The sequence below is a fragment of the Callospermophilus lateralis genome, chromosome 1, assembly GCF_048772815.1.
Source record: "Callospermophilus lateralis isolate mCalLat2 chromosome 1, mCalLat2.hap1, whole genome shotgun sequence".
In the NCBI taxonomy this organism is placed as follows: Eukaryota; Metazoa; Chordata; class Mammalia; order Rodentia; family Sciuridae; genus Callospermophilus; species Callospermophilus lateralis.
Window position 1 is genome coordinate 218,037,390 of NC_135305.1, and position 19,481 is coordinate 218,056,870.

The window sequence follows — 19,481 nt, forward strand, 5'->3', positions numbered from 1 at the left end:
TAAGTAATATACACCCATAAAAATTGTCAAAATGGACTATATTTCACTGTGGTCATAGACTTGTTATGTGTAATGATCTTGGTCTCTAGCACTGCTCATTTACATATGAGCAGAGAAGGGTGTGAAACACAGATACCAGTAAAGCAAGAGTTCAGAGAAGACTCAGTTTGTCCAGAAAATATTTCTGAAGGTGCATGGATTTAAAGTATGAGTACTTGTTTGTGCTGAACACCTGTTGTTTCCTTATTTTATTCCCAAAGTTGTCCGAGTAATATAGAAGAACGGAATCTAACCCATGTCTCAGAATTCCTCCTCCTAGGCCTCTCAGAGGATCCACACCTGCAGCCCATCCTCTTTGGACTGTTCCTGTCCATGTACCTGGTCACAGTGCTTGGGAACCTGCTCATCATCCTGGCCATCAGCTCTGACTCCCACCTCCACACCCCCATGTACTTCTTCCTCTCCAACCTGTCCTTGACAGACATCTGTTTCATCTCCACCACGGTCCCTAAGATGATTGTGGACATCCAGACTCAAAGTAGAGCCATCTCCTACATGGGCTGCCTGACACAGATGTCCCTTTTTGCCAATTTTGTCTGTATGGATGACATGCTTCTTACTGTGATGGCCTATGACCGGTTTGTGGCCATCTGTCACCCCCTGCGATATCCAGTCATTATGAACCCTCGTTTCTGTGGCTTCTTATTCACAGTGTCTTTATTAATTAGCCTTTTCAACTCCCTGCTGCACAGTTTGATTATACTACAGTTTGCCTACTTCAAGGATGTGGAAATTTCTAACTTCTTCTGTGACCCTTCTCAACTCCTCAATCTTGCCTGTTCTGATACTTTTACCAATAACATAGTCATTTGTGTTATAGGTGGCATATTTGGCTTTCTTCCCATCTCAGGGATCCTTTTCTCTTATTATAAAATTGTTTCCTCCATTCTGAGGATCCCATCCTCAGCAGGGAAGTACAAAGCCTTCTCCACCTGTGGGTCTCACCTGGCAGTTGTTTGTCTATTTTATGGAACAGGTATTGTAGAGTACCTTGGCACAGCTGTCTCACATTCTCCCAGGAAGGGTGCAGTGGCCTCAGTGATGTACACTGTGGTCAGCCCCATGCTGAACCCCTTCATCTACAGCCTGAGGAACAGGGACATTAAAAGTGCCCTGAGGAGGCTGCACAGCAGGATGATCTAATTTTTCTTTGTTTCATCTTTTCTTGGAGTGTGGATTCTAAACCAGGACACCCCTGGTTACTGTGTTCCTCTCAGTCCTCAGTAGCAAGGCTGAGCCTTGATTGTGCCCCCAGCAGGGGAGGCTTCTCACATCTGCAGTCCTTAGTCATGACCAAGCAGGTAGTCAGCGCAACCAAGAATGTGCTGATGGAGACAGGATGGGAGGAGGGATCCACATAACACTTATTCATTATCTACAACAAAAAATGTAAATATGTTTGTTATCATTTCACTAATTTTTTGTATACCAGGGATTGAACCCAGGGTTGCTCAATCATGGATCCACACCCCCAGCCCTTTTAATTTTTTTTTATATTGAGACAGGGTCTCACTAAGTTGCTCAGGGCTTCACTAAATTCCCAAGGCTGGCTTTGAACTTGCCATCGTCCTGCTTCAGCCTCCAGAGCTGCTGGGATCACAGGTGTGTGTCACCGCGCCCGCAGTCATGCATGGTGTTGGTGTTATCTCTGGATTTCTTCCTATCTCAGGGAGCTTTTTCTGTTACTATAAAATTGTTTCTCCATTCTGAGTGTCCAGTCAAATATCAATCCTTCTCTACATGTGGTCTCACCTGTAAGGTGTTGTATATTTTATGGAACCAGCTTTGGAGTCCACTTTGGTATCCCATTCCCTGACAACTCCAGACCTCAGTGATGTGCATTGCATTCATCTCTATTCTGGGTCCAGAGGACACAGAGCAGAACAGTCCAATCTCAGGACCTGCAGCATATAATTAGAAGGTAGGCTAGAAAAACTGCAGCAAAAGATAGTCTCTATATATGTATTCCTTCTCCCTCTTTACATTATTTTTGTAGACCACATATATGCTCTGATGTTTTATAATAGTGTTGCATTAGCCAGGGTTAGAATCAGAATAAGTATGTAGTTGTGAGAATGGGTACAAATTTTCAGTTTAACAAGATGAAAATTTTCTGGAAATGGACAATGATAATAGTTAAACAACAAAAGGAATATAATTGATACTACCGATCTATGCACATAAAATTGGTAAAAATGGAAGTTGCTGTTTCCTGTATATTTTACCACAAGAAATAGAATTAGGTACAAATGGATCATTCAAAACAAAGGAAAGAAATAAATTGAGTGAACAATACCCCAGAGCTTCCTTGAGTAGAGGAAGAGACCGTAACCTTGGGGATATTTATTTTCTCTTCTTTTTTCTACCTCTACCCATGTGAGAAAGTCCTTAGAGATTAGGATAACAGAACACCTTGGCTAATTACTAGCTCTGTGCATGGATCCTCCAAGTTTATTAAAATGAATCAGCCTGTGTCTCTAGCACTTGAGTTTGGTAGTTCATAGGGCTCCATACATGGTCTCCTCCTCCCAGGGTTGTCTGTAGCAGGAAGCTCCTACCTGACCCTGTGTGGCTATCAGTCCTGAGGAGTGACTCTGAGCCTTCACGGGCACCTGATTAGGGTGTAACTTTGGATCCTCAAACTTAACCAGTATGTCCTGAGGAAGACATTGGATAGGAAAAGGGCTGTCAGAAATATTGTTTCTACGTCACCAGGACAAATATGATAGTCTGGGTGGCCAAATGAAAGGATATCAGTGTGCAAAACAAAGAGTTATGAGATCTGGGTTTTATATTCTTGGTTGTTTTGAGAGTGAGACATCCAACTCCAGCTCACCTCCATTAGCTGTACTTCCAAAAGACACCTCACCCATTCTAGCAGAAAGCGGGTCCCCCAAACTCTTTACTCAGCAATCCAAGAGGAGTATAAAGGTGATCATGATGTTTAAGAGGAAAATAGCAGCACACATAGCTTTGTGATGCATCGCCAAGGGCTTCCTAAATGCCAGGTTCAGAGCTGTGTTTCACAAGGCTTGGTTTATCTCAGAGTCTCTGCAGAGCCTTCTTTTAGTTACACATGTTCACATTATTATAGAGAAAATAAAAGAGTACATTATATTTATGAAAACTTTGCCAGGTTGTTAGGCAGAGATGAGTAAATCTGTTTGATTGAGGTGGTCTAAATATGGACACCAGGCTTCTTTGCAGGAGAACCCCAGCAGGCTGTTCCCTTGACAAGCTAATCTGCCATTTCCACTCCTGTCACTCCAGAAGTGACCCTTTGCTCACTCTGCTTCATTGTGGGTGTTCCTGGTAGATCAAAGAGAGAGCAGTTGACATGAAAGCAACATCCAACATGGGAAGAATAGATCAAGGGCAGCGATCACAGGAAACAGGGGCACATAAAAATTCAACATAGACCTCTCCCAACTGTAGGACACTCTGAAGCCCTCTCCATCCTCCTTGCTACTGGCCCACTCAGTCTCAAAGGAGACAATGCCACCTCTCGGTTTCATTCCTACACAAGAAACTGGAGAGTTTTAAAGGGTTCTCCAGATGTACTGGTGGTCAGGGTCCTGGACCTCTGCTTAAAACTTTCTGATAATTGGGAAATAAGGGACAAGATTACTGCATCACACCCACACAATGACTGCTGAATTTTTTACATGTTTATTATAGTTATACATAATAGTGGAATACTCTGCAACTATTCATGCATGTGCAAAACAAAATTTGGTCCATTTCTTTCCCCAGGATCTCTCCTATCTCTTTCCTTCTCCTTTCCCCTGATTCTATTTCTTTACTTTAATGGACTTATTACTATTTTTATAATTGGTGCATTTTAATTCTACCCCAAAGTGGGATTCACTGGGGTTCATTTGTACATGCACTTAGCATCGTTAGGTCAGTTTCATTCCTCAGAATTCTGCTTTCCCTCCTTCCTCCCCCACCTCCACTGTCCTCCCTTCTGTTTTCCTAGGCCCATTTTTATTTATTTATTTTTTCTCCAGCTTCCACATATGAGAAAAGATATTTGATTCTTGGTTTTTGAGTCTCTTATTTCATGTAGCATAAAGTTCTTGTTTCACACCTTTACAGCAAATTACATAATTTCTTTCTTTTATATGACTGAATAAACCTCCATTGTGTGTATTTGCTACATTTTCTTTTTCCATTCATCTATTGATGGACACCCTGTCTGGTTCCATAATGTGGCCATTGAAAATCTCACTGGTACCAACACTGATGTGCCTGTGTCCCTATAGTACACTGATTTTAGTTCTTTTGTGTAAATACCAAGGAATGGGATTGCTGGGTTACACGGTGGTTCCAATCCTACTCTTTTGGGAAATCCCCATGCTGCTTTCCACAGTGGACATTCTAACCTGCCTTCTCTCCAGCCTTGGTTATTATTTGTGCCCTTGATGATTATTATTCTAACTGGAGGGAGGTGAAATCCCAATGTAGTTTTTATTGGCATTTCCCTGATTGCTAAGGATGTGGAGCATTTTTTTTCACATATTTGTTGGTCATCTGTATTTGTTTTTTGTTTTTAGAAATGTGTATTTAGTTCATTTGTCCATTTATTTATTGGGATATTTGAGGGATTTGGATGTTAAGTTTTTGAGTTATTTATGTATTCTGGATATTAATGTTCTGTCAGAAGAGAAAATGGCAAAGATTTTTCTCCCATTCTATGGGGGCTCTGTCTTCCCCTTGATTGTTTAATTTTGATCACTATCTATTGAATTTGTTATTCTCAGAGGGGAAGGTTGTTAGTATTTCTGAGACAACGTTGTCATCTGAGTTGATCTAATGGTGATGCAACTGCATTGAATTAGTTATAAAGAGATAATGGATGCTCCCATGTGATTAACATGTGATGAATACTATTACTAAATAATTAAATAATGCAAAATAAAATTTAGATATTATTATTTAAACTAATTATTAATTATAAGGGTAATCTTCCTACCACTCAACCAAAATATGCTGTTGCCTAAAGTTCCCATTCTCCAATTTTCTCCAATTTCTGTTTTGAGATAAAATTTATATTTGATAATCATATGCCAGATATTTGGACAAGAATGATTAGCTCTCTTCACCTCTGATTCTCTATTCTACCTTGCATGGCATAAAGGAAGTGTAAAAAATATCAGAGGACTGAGGTTTTAGCTCAATTATAGAGTGCTTGTCTAGCTTGTGGAATTTTACAGATATTTTACACACATTCTGTATATAGTGGTAACTCCAAGATCCAGAACTAAAATTTTCATTTTCTAACTTGTGCTCCAGGCTCCTATGTCCTGTACTAGTGAAAATGGAAATATTATTCCCAATGCATTATGAAATGTCTTCATGAGTTCTTCTGGAAGGATTATCACAAAACAGAATGCAGGGATATTTTTGATAGTATAATGAAGAATACAATGATGTAATTGATAATAACTGATTTGATCAGAGTATCAAATGTAGATAATTAATATTAAAATTGAACATGCATCAATTATTGGAAGTCAAAGTCAAACAACTTCTCCTGTAAACATGACACATAGGAATTCTAACTTGTGTTATACAAACAGAGTCACAGGAAGTTTAAAAGGATTATTGTCACAATAAACTGACTAAATGACGTCATTTCCCTGGGTAATGCTGTGTAAAATACAAAGCTTTTGAGGTCAACGTATGTATTATACAAGGAGATATAAAACCACATGTCAATGGACACTAGTGTATTTGAGGGACAATAGGTATTACTACTTAGATGAACTTTAGAAACTGTACGGTAAGTTTGAAAGAAAAATGTCCATAGATACCTAAACCAATACTTCTATGGTAATATTGAGAGAAAACATATGAACTAAATTCATGATGGTGGTTGTTTCTGGGGGACAGGTATACAAGAGAATGGAACCATGCAGAGATACCAAGAACTCAAATGTCTAGAGGATAATTCACATCTTCACAAAGTAGGAGTTTTATGCAAATATTAAAGTTTTATATGTTCTTGCGAGTAGTAGTATTATCAGGGGTGACTAATATTAATGGACCGTTGTTTAAATGCCAGGGAATACTCAAAGGCATCTGTTGTTAACTCTAGTGTAAGAAATGACCATCAGGAGCTGGGTGTGGTGGCACACACCTGTAATACCAGCAGCTTAGGAAGTTGAGGCAGAAGGATTGAAAATTCAAAGCCAGCCTCAGCAAAAAGTGAGACACTAAGCAACTCAGTGATATCCTGTCTTTAAATAAAATACAAAATAGGGCTCGAGATGTGGTTCAGTGGTCAAATGCCCCTGAGTTCAATCCCTGGTTCCCCCCGCCCCCAGGAGGAGGAGGAGGAGGAGAAGAATAAGAAGGAGGAGAAGAAGAAATGACCATCAAGAACTTCCCCGTGCAGACACTCTGATTGAATATGTTCATTTTGTGGCCAGATGCCTGGGCATTTATAGATACCCACAGGTAGATATGATGATAAATGAGGCTGAGGACAAATAATCTATGCAAATTAAAAGAATTAAATAAATATATTTTTTTCAACAAGCCTCTAAGGTAGGTAATTATTATCCCTGTTGTACAGATGAAGAAGCTGTCAGCACATTTTCATAGTTCCTGTATTTTGTTCACCTTTTTCCTTTAAAGTCATATTCTGATCAGATAAAACAATAAATCAAAGGGTAGTTGAAGGAGAGAATTGCAAACCATGTATCAGGAAGAACTGGCCAGAAATGCATAAACCCGTCCTAAGATTGGGACTCAAAATGCACTTTGTGATCTTCACTGCCACTAAAGTCCTCCACTTTTAAAAGTTGGGTGAAGCTTTCAGAAACCACTTGTCTGTTTGAACAGGCCCTTATTGACCACAGAATAAAGGGGAAAAGCAAGGATATGTCTTCCACCTGATATACTTTACGGGGACTGAAATGGGCTGATAAAAATAAGCATGTATAAAATATTTCAAACTGTTTCTTTATACTTTAGTATTTTGTATTCATTGATAGGTGCACCTTACACTAAAGTCACCTTTGTGTTAATAGATGTCAGATATGCATTTAATTAAGCCATTTTTTGAAATGTTGATGTCCACCAACACAAAAAAAAGGGACATATATTAAATTTTTTAAAAATATACTTAGTTGTAGATAGACACAATGCTTTATTTTGTTTATTTCATCTTATGTGGTGCTGGGGATCGAACCCAGGGCCTCACACATCCTAGGCAAGTGCTATACCACTGAGTCACCACCCCAGCCCCATATTAAATGATTTTTAAGGAAACAAAAACAAAATGTGAATGAGTGACAAATTATACCCACAAAGGAAGGTAATCAGAAAACAATAACAAAGAAAAACTTCTAGGAGAAAACTGGTATATAATGTTTCCTGATTATGAACTATCAACATAGATAAAGTGTTTAGATAATGGTGTCCTAGATGATACAAAAATCTTTATAAACATTAAATATGCTGATTTAAGAGAAGTACTACTATCTTAAAAAAATAAGGTGTATTCAATTGTTTGAGTTGCCCTAATTGGAATTTTTTCCTTAAGCAAGTAAGAATATTTAGTAGCTATGTTATCTAAGGAATACTTTGTTTTTTAATGTGTTTATGAAATAGCTACCTCTAATATTCTTGGTTTTCTAATATTACTGAAAAATAATATCTCTAAAGTAAGCATAGAAAGATATGAAAAACAAAAATCAACAAGGAAAGAGTGACAAGAAACTTGTGTTGATTACAAATGATAAATATTGTTGAAGTTGTATGAACACCAAATGTGAATACATGCCAATATCTGAATTAAAACTATGTCAGAGTATAGTATGTCTGTTTATTTGAATCACTTTTCCAAACAGTTTTTTCCTATTTCAAAAGGAAATATATTCAGTGCTTCAATATAGAAGCACTGAATCTAACATGTGTTTCAGAATTCCTACTCATGGCACTCTCAGAGAACCCAAACTAGCAGCCCCTCTTGTTTGGACTGTTCCTGTGCATGTACCTGGTCAAGATGCTTGGGAACCTGCTCATCATCCTAGCTGTCAGTTCTGATTCCCACATCCACACCACATGTACTACTGTTTCTCCCCCATTTCTCTTTGGCTGATATTTGCTTTATCTCCACCACAGTCCCAGAAATGATTATGGACATCCAAACTCAGAGCACAGTCAGTCATCTTATGTAGACTGCCTGACAAAGATGTCCTTTTTTATCTTTTCCATAAACATGGATAATATGCTTCTGACTGTGATGGCTTATGACCAGTTTGTGGCCATCTGTCACCCCTTGCATTACTTAGTCTTCATGAACCCTCACCTCTTTGGTTTCTAGTTTTGGTGTCTGTTTTATTTAGCCTTTTGGAATCCCAGCTCCACCATTTGATCATCTTACAATTTTCCTACTTCAAAGATGTGGACATTTCAAATTTCTTTTGTGACCCTTCTCAATCCTTAGTCTTGCTTGTTCTGATAAATTTACCAACAACATAGTCATGTATTTTATTGGAGTCATCTTTGGATTTTTCCCCATCTCAGGGATCATTTTCTCTTACTATAAAATTGTTTCATCCATTCTTAGAAATCCATCTGCAGTGGAGAGTACAAAGCCTCCTCCAACTGTGGCTCTCACCTGGCAGTTGGTGGCTTATTTTATGGAACAGCCATTGGAATGTGTCTTGACTCTGTTACCTCACATTCTCCCAGAAAGGGTGTGGTGGCCTCAGTGTTGTATACTGTGGTCAACACCTTGTTGAATCCCTTCATCTACAGCCTGAGAAAAAAAAGACATTAAAGGTGCCCTGAGGAGGATCCACAGCAGGATGGTCTAATCTCACAATCTTTGACATCCATTTTGAATGTAGGTTGGAGTTGGCAGCAAAACTAAACAAGCAGACCTATTAGCCATTCCTCCTTCCTTACATCATTTTTTGTTGATTTTTTATCATTGTATTTAATAGTAAAATGGTCATTGCCAGTGTTGGGATACAGAGGAGTGAAGTTTTTTCAATGTACAAAGTTTTGGTTTTGGAAGTTAAAATATTTCTAGAAATGGGTGTTGATTATAGGTGCACAACAAGGTGAATGGGTTGAAACACAGTGCACACGAAATGTTAAAGTTTTGATAGATATCTCTTTCCACAATAAACAACAAAAATAAAATACAGATGGCTCTTTTAAAAACAAATAGGGCTAGGGATATAGCTTAGTGGGTAGAGTGCCTGCCTCACATTCACAAGGCCCTGGGTTTGATCCCCAGCACCATAAAAAAAATAAAAATAAAAAATGAATAAATACTAAAATCAAACAAATAGCCATAGAACTTCCTTTTGAATAGAAAGTATTAGATAACAATTTTGGTGGGCATTCATTTCTTCTTCTTCTTCATCCCCCTCCCCTTCCTTCTCCTTCTCCTCCTTCTCTTCTTTTTACATTTTCTCCACTAATATAAAGAAACCCTTAGAGATTGGGCAACATGGACAAATTTTGCTAATTATGACCTCTGTGCATTGAAGCTCCATTGTTATGGTATGATAAATAATTGCCTGCACCTCCAGCCCTTCAACTTGGTGGCTCCAGCTGAATGTGCTCCATACCTGTGTCTCCTCCTCTCGTGGTTGTTTGGGATCAGGAAGCTCATATGTGACACTGTGCTCATATCAAGCCTGGAGATAGAGACAGAGCCTTCTTCACTGGGCACAAGAGGCCAGCTGTATTGAATCCTCCTTCCTTAGTCATGACTGAGCAGAGAAGCAGCTTAAACCAGTAAGTGCTGAGGATGATGGTGGATGGAGGATGGCCTGTTGGAAATGCTGTTTTCCCTTCTTTAGGTCTAAGAGTGAGTTTGTGCAGACAGATGGGAGGAGGAGTGTGAGGCTGATGTTTGGACTTGTGTTGGAGCCCAGACTCCTCATCCACAGACCTGCTCTCCTCTCACATTTGTAACTCTGGCTGTGAACTTCCCACCATCAGTGGGTCCCTCTGTACTATGACCTATGTACCCAGCATGATTAAAAAGGGGAAGGTGGCAAGAAGAATGGCTCTGAAAAATGCCATGTGCCATGCTGGAGGGCTTGCTGAGTGTTAGGCTCTGAGCTAAGTTTGGGCAGCTCTTTCCATTTCATGTCAGCTGCATAGTTGGCCCCAAGCCATAAGTACACACACTATTTCCACAGAAAAAGGAATGACAGCATTTTAAAATTTATTCTTTTTAGTTACATACAGCACCAGGATACAGCATTTTGAGGTAATGACTCTCAGATTGTTAGAAAAGAAGGGAGAGGGTTTGGATTAGTCTGTATGAACACAGACCAGGGCATTAATGCTAGGATCTTCTGGGAGGATTGTCCTCTTGAAAACCTAAGAGTACCTTTCTCTTTCCTGTCATTTCAGGAAGACACCCCTGTTCTCTGTGGGGTTTACATTTGTGGGTTCCTGTCACAGAGGACAGCAGTAGGGGACATCCACCCTGTTCCATCAAGTATGGGAGGGACAGGTCAGGATCACAGGCAAAGATCACAGAAAGAACAGCACATAATCAAGCAGCACAGATTTTTCTCTTGCTCCTCTCTGGGATATCCTTGCAGCTGTCCAAATCTTTCTGCCATCTTGTAATCTCAAAAGTTGTCATAGAGTTTACTGTTGATTTTCTTCCTACTCAGGAAATTGACCAGAGTTTAAAAATATACCACAGGGACTCCTATGGGTTAGATCTCTGGATATCTGCTTGAAACTTTACAATGTCTGGGAAACAATGAAAAGTTCCATGTATCAGACCCAGAGCCCAGCAATTAATGTTTGAATCTGTCAGTCCCCCTTGAATTGGATCCTCCAATACAGAACAGAGCAGGTACTTATCATCTCTGAAACTCAGCATTGTCACACTGAAGAATGATTAAACAGATATGGGTGTGCCTTGGATGATTGTTATTTGATAAATGTACAAATAAGAATGTACAATTTAGATATTGTTACTTTTCTAATGATGGGGTTAATCTGCATATCATTCAACTATAATATGCTGTTATTTGTAGTGACTATTTCCCTGTTTCTGAAACAGGACATATCATTTTGTCCCTGTACAAATATAAGCCATGTTGTTTGGAGAGGTATGCCAATTCCCTTTCATTCCTAATTCTGCAGTTTTCCACAAAGAAATCATCAAAAGCAAGGGAAAACTATGTTAAACATTTACTAGACTCTTCCTTGATTCACAAAAATCGGTCACAATATGTCATCAACACTCCTGGTGATTTCCTGTCTGCACTTTCTTTCCTTTCAGGAATGTCCTACAGAATAAGACACAAGAAATAACTCTGAGAGAAAACCAAGAACGATAGCTCTTCTTTGTGCCTGTATCTTGAACACATGAACTTTAAATTGTTATTTACCAGCATCTACATTATTCAGTGTTTCAAATGTAATTGTGGGGATATTTGTGGGTATTTTTTAAAAAAGGAGAAAGAGAAATGGACAAATAATCTTTATGTCTGGGCTGATTCACACTTTGGAGTCACTGACTTCTGACAATTGTCTTCATCAGTAAACCCACTATTTCCATTAAAATGAAAAATTTTATTAGAAAAGAATAATACAATGAACAAATATTAATTAGGTCCCAAATTTCCCTTACAAGATTTATACATGGGTGTTTTGGTACCTGTTTTCAATAATCAATCTGTGCTCTGAGAGATGGGGAGATTTGTACCCATTCTGCATATAATAGGAAACTAAATATTGCTTTCCTTACTCCTATCCCAGGTCACTGTCCCCTCTGCTGGAGTCAAATGGAAATATTACTACCTATACAAGATGAAATTTCTTAGCCAATAATCATGAAAGGGCTATCACTAGATACACATAAGCAACAATTCTGACAGCACATATTTAACTGTAATAGGTTGTATCAATTAGGTCTCATTTTTATTGAGACAACCAACATAGGTTATTAATAGTAAAATACAACAGATATCAATTACTGAAATTCAAGTTACCAATTCATGCCCACGTATTATGTAGAATTTCTTTTTTTTCTTTTTTATTGGTTGTTCAAAACATTACAAAGCTCATGATACATCATCTTTCATACATTTGACTCAATTGGGTTTTGAACTCCAATTTTTACTCCAAATACAAATTGCAGAATCACATTGGTTACACACTCACCTTTTTACATAATGCCATATTAGTGACTGTTGTATTCTGCTACCTTTCCTATCCCCTACTATCCCCTTCCACCCTCAATGTAGAATTTCTTATTTGCATGAGACACAGGATTTTGAAAAGATTGTCCCAATTCACTTATTAAATTATGTTTCTCCTTTAGGTAATGCAGTAGCATCAGTAAAAACATACTTCAGAGAGACTTAAGTGAACCTATAGTTGTATACTGTACATTTGAGGGACCACGGATGTAGTGTTGTTCACTACTTAGATAAGATTCAGGTACTGTTGAGGTGAACGCTGAAGAGAACTGCCTATGGAAACACAAATCTGTATGGACATTGTATGTTGACATAAAAATAAGACCACACTTAATCCTGATAGCACTTTATTTTGGGTGGCAGGTATGCAGGAAAATAGAATTATGCAGAGATAACCAAGTACAAATTTCATAAGAGGTAATTCAATTCCCTATAAGATATTAGTTCTAAAGCACATATTGCTAAATGTTGAAGATTCTAACATAGGTAGTGCTTATTATGGATGATAAGAATGAAGACTATTGATGGCAATTTCTAAATGTCAGAAAATCTTATAGGCAGTGGTTCTCAAAATCGGTGTAAGAAAAAGGATCACACTAATTTCAAATTGTCTTTAAACCAATGTCAGGGATCCTAATATTTTTAAATATTTACAGACCAGTTGTATCACAAATCAGATTGAGGACCACTAGTATTTGGTATTTTAAAATGCCTTAAGTATTTTTACAATAGCACTTATAAGAAAAGTAATGATTTTTTCATTCTACAAATGAGGAAATGATGGCCCAGGTATGCTTATGTTATTTCAAGATTTTTTTTCCATTTATCTTCCAAGTTAAATCAGTATGATCTGAAAACATAAGAAAACTGAATTGTTCAAGTAGCTCAGTTAAGAGAATTGGAATCCAGGCACCAGAAAATATTGATGTGAAAATCTATTAAATGACATTTTTTAAAAGGGCTGGAATCAAACTTGAGTTTCAAGTTCTTTCCCAATGTTGTAGTCTTCAACTGTATCTATGAGAGATTACAAGAAAGACAATGAATTAATATTCCCAGGCCACAGCAGGGGAGGGGAAATAGAAGAACTGACTTTCTTTGCTAGACATTCTGCTGTAATTGTGTGGGGTTGATACAAATCAACCTGCATAAAATAAAAATTTTGAAAGTGCTTCTTAGCATATTGGTGCAGTGACGTCATTTATCGATGCAGTGCCCACAAATGCTGTGTTCATGGTCGTTGGCTATGTGACTGCTTTCTGATATGAACTATCAGCTTTAGCTGAGTATTCAGATAATGCCTTCCTAGCCCTAATCTAGTGTTTTAAATATTCTAAGCTAAAGGAATTTGTAGTATTGTTTGAATACTTGGTGTCTCTGCTTATCTATTTTCTTTGTCCAATACTCTTTTTTTTTTTCAAAAGGTGCCCCAAAAAAATTAAACTGAAAAACATAACATCTGTATCAGAATTCCATCTCCTGGCACTCTCAGAGGACCCAGACCTGCAGCCTGTCCTCTTTGGACTGCTTCTGTCCATGTACCTGGTTGGGGTGCTCGGGAACCTGCTCATCATTTTGGCTGTCAGCTCTGACTCTCACCTCCACACCCCCATGTACTTCTTCCTCTCCAACCTGTCCTTGGCTGACATCTGCTTCATCTCCACTACGGTCCCAAAGATGCTCATGAACATCCAAACTCACAGCAGAGCCATCTCCTATGTGGGCTGCCTGACACAGATGTCTATTTTTATCATTTTTGGATGTATGGATGACATGCTTCTGACTGTGATGGCCTATGACCGGTTTGTGGCCATCTGTCACCCCCTGCAATACTCAGTCATCATGAACCCTCGCCTCTGTGGCTTTTTCGTTTTGGTGTCTGTTTTGTTTAGCCTTTTGGAATCCCAGCTTCACAATTTGATTGTCTCACACTTTGCCTACTTTAAAGATGTGGAAATTTCTAATTTCTTTTGTGAGGCTTCTCAAGTACTGAATCTTTCTTGTTCTGATACCTTTACCAAAAATGCAATCATGTATTTTGTTGGTGCCATCTCAGGATTCCTTCCTCTCTCAGGGATCTTTTACTCATACTACAAAATTGTTTCCTCTGTTCTTAGAATCCCATCATCAAGTGGGAAGTACAAAGCCTTCTCCACCTGTGGGTCTCACCTGGCAGTTGTTTGTTTATTTTATGGAACAGCGGTTGGAGTGTACCTTGCTTCTACTGTATCACAATCGTCCAGAAAGACTGCTGTCTTCTCACTGATGTATGCTGTGGTCATTCCTATGTTGAATCCTTTTATCTACAGCCTGAGGAACAGGGACATTAATAAAGCTCTGTGGAGGCAGCACAGCAGGACAGTGTAATTTCAGGCATTCAGCTTTCATTTGGAACATGCGTTGGAAAAAGCAGCAATGCTAAATATCTAGATTTGCATGTAAATTATGCCTCCTTGTGATAACATTATTTTTTTAGTTTGATGATTTTATTTCTTCATCATGTTTCTTAGTAGAATGGTGTTTTCCTGGGCTAGGAGAAGGAGGATTGGGAAGTGTTTTTTTTTTTTTTTTTTTTTTTTAATGGGTACAAAGTTTCAGTTTGGGAACATGAAAAATGTCTGGAGATTGTTGATGGTAATGTTTGCATGAAAGAATGGATGCATTTAATGCCACCAAACTCTGCACTTCAACATGAGTGAAAATCAGTAAAATAGAGGAAGGATAATGGGGGAGACAAGAGGGGAGGGAAAAGGCTAGGACATGAACTGAAATGGAGCAAAGAGATTCCATGCATGAATGATTTTGTCAAAATGAATTCAACTACTCTGTGTAATTATTATGCTCTAATCATTTTTAAAATCTACACAAAATAAACAGTGGAAAGTACATACAAGTATACTCTTGAGTATAGGAAGAACCAAAAACCTACTGTAGATGTTCATTTCTCCCCTCCACTATTATGAGAAAGTCCTTTATACATTTCAATATTGTGGCTCAATTTGACAGATTGTGAATTCCTGAGCCCCCAAGCTCATATGATAGTAAAAAGGTAGCTTTGCCTGCTTCCTTGTAGTCTGAAGATTTCAGTCGATTGCACTCCATACCTGTGTCTCTTCAACCATAGTTTTCTCTATCAGAAAGCTCAAGTCAATTGTTAGGATGGAGGCTGAACCTTCATTAGGCACCTGTCACGGGGTGGATGTCAGAATCACAGTTCGTGTTCATGGCCCAGCAGAGAAGTATCACAACTCATTCAGTGCCCAGTTGATGATGAATGGAGAAAGGCTGTCAGAACCATTGTTTTAGTCATGAAGAGTCACATGAAGTTTAGGCATTGAGACACGAAGACACCAGTATGCCAAGTTTCAGCTGTTATGAGTTGTGTGAATATGGGTATTTGGTTATGTTGGGGATCCTAAGAATCTCATTCAATGTTTCCATTTCCTTCCACACTTGGAACATCATCCATGATGGCAGAGTATGGGTTCCTGTAAACTGTTTCCCAATTACTGTAAAAAGATTATGAAAATGAGGCCAAGGAGAAAGAGAAGAGTACCCACAATACTATGAACAGATATTGAGGGATACCTAAATGTCAGTATCAGAAATGTGTTCTTTGTATCTTGCATCATTTCATCCGAATAATCTAACATTTCAGCTCCTATGTTATATTATAATCATCATCACCATCATCATCATCATCACCACCACCATCATCATCATCATCATCATCATCATCCATGAAAGAAAGAAGCACCATATTTTTATGTAGCTAATACCAGGTAGTCTGCTAGAAAATAGAAAAGCCATGCTGGTGTGTCTGATTATAGATACAGGGCATCTTGACAGGAGAATACTGGAATCTTGCCCACTGGACAACCCAACCAGCAATTTCACTTGCCTCTTTCTCCATTAAAAAAAAATCCCTTTCTCATTGTGTCCTTCCTTTTTGGGATTACTGTTACACCAAAAGGGACAGAAGTGGTTGTTACCTTCTGAGTCAACTATAGGAATGACAGAAATAGATTCCAGGCTAAGACCACAGACAGAGAAGATAAGCAGTGAGCAGCACTCATTGATCTTTCCACTACTCCAGGACAACCTCACTGTGGTCCACATACCCCTCCATTCTTACAGGCAGCCCACTCAATATCAAAAAAAAAAGACATTACAGGCAGAATTTTTGCAATATTCCTACTCAAAACTGGAATTTAGAATTTAGAACTGCTAACTGGACATGCCTGTGATTTAGAATTTTGGACCTTAGCTTTAAAATGTTGATGGTTGAAAGCAATGAAAAAGTTTAGTGCATCAAGTGCAGAGTCTGAGAATTAGTTGTTAGAACTATGAAGAAACACAAAATCTAACAGGTGTCTCAGAATCCCTCCTCCTGGGCCTCTCAGAGGACCCAGACCTGCAGCCTGTCCTCTTTGGACTGCTCCTGTCCATGTACCTGGTCACAGTGCTTGGGAACCTGCTCATCATCCTGACCATCAGCACTGACTCCCACCTCCACACCCCCATGTACTTCTTCCTCTCCAACCTGTCCTTGTCTGACATCTGCTTCATCCCCACCATGGTCCCAAAGATGCTGGTGAACATCCTAACTCACAGCAGAGCCATCTCCAGATGTCTTTTTTTATCATTTTGGAGACATTGATGATAGCTTTCTGACTGTAATGGCCTTTCCAAATATGGCCAACTGCATTTCCAGCCTACTATGAATTCATGCCTCTGTGTTTTCTTAATTTTAGAGTCACATATTTTAAGTAGCATGAATGAATTGCATTGTAATCTCCCTGCTTTTAACATGTAGAAATTTCTAATTTCTTCCATAACCCTTCTCAAATTTCAGTCTTCCCAGTTCTGACATCTTTACTGATAACACAGTTGTGTGTTTTTGCTGATGCCATCTCTGGATATCTTCCCATGTCCATAATCCTTTCCCCTTACTCTAAAATTGTTTCCTCCATTCAGATGATCCTATCCTCAGAACAGAGAGGGGGGTGGAAACTGAGGGTCTCAACTCTCCCTTGTTCTCTTATTTTATTTTATGGAACAGGCCTTGGAGTGTACTTTGATTTAGCTGTATTATATTCTCCCAGAAAGGCTGAGGTAACCTCAATGATATACACAGTGGTCACCCCCATGCTGAACCCCTTCATCTACAGCCTGGGGAACAGGGACATTTAAAGTGCCTGGAGGAGGCTGCACAGCAGGACAGTCTAATCTCAGGACTGGTGCATTCATTTGGAATGTAAGCTAGAAAACACAGCAGGGATGAATTTAAACATGTTAATTCTGTCTACTTGGACCATTATTTTTTATAATTTTATGACTTTTCTTCTGCATCATATTTCACAGTAAAATGGTGGTTACCAGAGACATGAGGAGTGAAGAGTTTTTAAATGAGTATAAAGTTTCAGTTTAGTAAAATGCAGAATTCTGGAAATGAATGATTGCTATGGTCTTATAATGATATGAATGTAATTAATGCCACTTAACTGTGCATTTAGCAATGATTAAAATGGTAAGTTTTTGTTATGCATATTTACCACAATATAATTTAAATACAAGTAGATGAATCATAATAAAATAAATAAAACTTGTAAATAGGAAACATCCTTCTCCTAGGAAGATACCCAAAATATTTGTGGATGTTCATTTTCTCTTCTGTTTCTTACTTCACTTGTATTAAGAAGTCCTTGGAGATTTAGAAAACATGGAACAATTTGACTAATTATGAGCCCTGTGCATGGAGCCCTAAGGTCATATAATAGTCAATAGTCAATAGTCATCCTATGTCTGCAGCTCTTCAGTTCAATGGCTCCAGTCCAGTTGGCTTCATACCTGTGTCTGATCCTTCCATGGTTTTCTGCACCTGGAAGCTCATATTTATCACCGTATTCATATCAATCCTGAGCACGGAGCCTGAGGCCTCCACTGGGAACCAAGCAGAGGAGGGGCATTGGATTCTCTCTGTCATGACTCAGCATAGACTCAGCACTACCCAGTAAGTGCTGGGGGAGAGGATGGACGGAGGAAGGACTCTCTGGAGTGATCTTTCCCCATCATCAAGACAACATGACAGTGTGGGGTAGATAGATGCGAAAATAAAAACATGCAGAATATCAGCTACTTTAACTTTGAAGTTTATGTACCTGACAGTGGGGGAGGTGCCAAAAATCTCATTCAAAGTTTTGATTTCCTTGCACACTGGTTCTATGTGTGGAAGTAGAAATTGGGTCCTGTGAACTTTTTCCTAAACATTTCCAATGGTTTATGAAGGTGATGAGGGGGAAGAGATTGGCAATAATCTTATAATGAACTGATACTGACAGTTTCCTAAAGGGATGCTCTAATCTCTATGTTCGGTGTAGCAAGTTTCATTTCATGTACACAGTCTTCTGCAACTCAGAAGCTCCACCAACATTATTATTATACCAAAATGAAAAGACAGCATTTTTATGTAACTTCATAATTTGCGTTTAGATGTAAAATAATGAAGCCATGATTGAACTGAGCTAAGTATCACAGACAACAACCATTTACCCAGAATACTCTTGGAAGTTTTTCCTTATAACAATCCACACAGCTATTCCAAATACCAAGAAAAATCCCCGATACTCACTGTGCTCTTTGAATTAAGGTTCCTGGTGGATCACACAGGTCAGCAGTGGTTGGCCCCAGCTGCCTCCATTATAGACAGGATGGCTGAGCTCACAGGCAAAGGTTAATGTTATGGAACTAAAGTGTGGATTTTCTAACTCTTATCCCAAAACTGCTGTATTCTATACTGGAGCCCACTGGAAATAACTCTCCTAAACAAGAGGAAATATCTTAGTAATTATGCAGGGGCTCATGCTAGACATACCTCGGGAATATTTTTGAACAGTACATCTTAACCACAGTAAGTTGTGTTTGATGAGGATCAGTTTTTATTTAACCAAAAAATGTTCCTGATTAATAGAACACCTAGAATGCACATCAACTATTGGAATTCAAAAAACTGTCTGCCACCCACATATTATGTGGAAATCCTCATTTGTATGATATGGACTCAGGCATAAGATTTTGGAAAGCTGGTCATAAAAATAAGTTGACAAATTAATTGTTATCCCTCAGGTAATGGTGTGCATCAGCTAAGGCTTTTGAGCTTAAGGAATTTGCTTCACATGTTGATCTAAACTTCTAAATTTCATGGGCAATGATGTGTTG

At 38.6% G+C, this 19,481-nt stretch overlaps 2 protein-coding genes across 2 annotated transcripts; both read left to right on the plus strand.

The window, feature by feature from the left end:
- The first annotated feature begins 225 nt into the window (after positions 1–225).
- On the plus strand, positions 226–1,203 carry LOC143410794 (olfactory receptor 7E24-like). The gene has a single exon (XM_076871512.2). The coding sequence runs from the start codon at positions 373–375 to the stop codon at positions 1,201–1,203; it is 831 nt and encodes a 276-aa protein (XP_076727627.2). The 5' UTR covers positions 226–372.
- Positions 1,204–13,043: 11,840 nt separating this feature from the next.
- Positions 13,044–14,630, plus strand: LOC143410805 (olfactory receptor 7E178-like). Its single transcript, XM_076871519.2, has 2 exons — positions 13,044–13,052; positions 13,602–14,630. The coding sequence occupies exons 1-2, from the start codon at positions 13,044–13,046 to the stop codon at positions 14,628–14,630; spliced, it is 1,038 nt and encodes a 345-aa protein (XP_076727634.2).
- Positions 14,631–19,481: the final 4,851 nt, after the last annotated feature.

Coding starts and splice junctions, on each gene's coding strand:
- LOC143410794 (XM_076871512.2), top strand. CDS start 373: ATGTACCTGGTCACAGTGCTTGGGAACCTGCTCATCATCCTGGCCATC.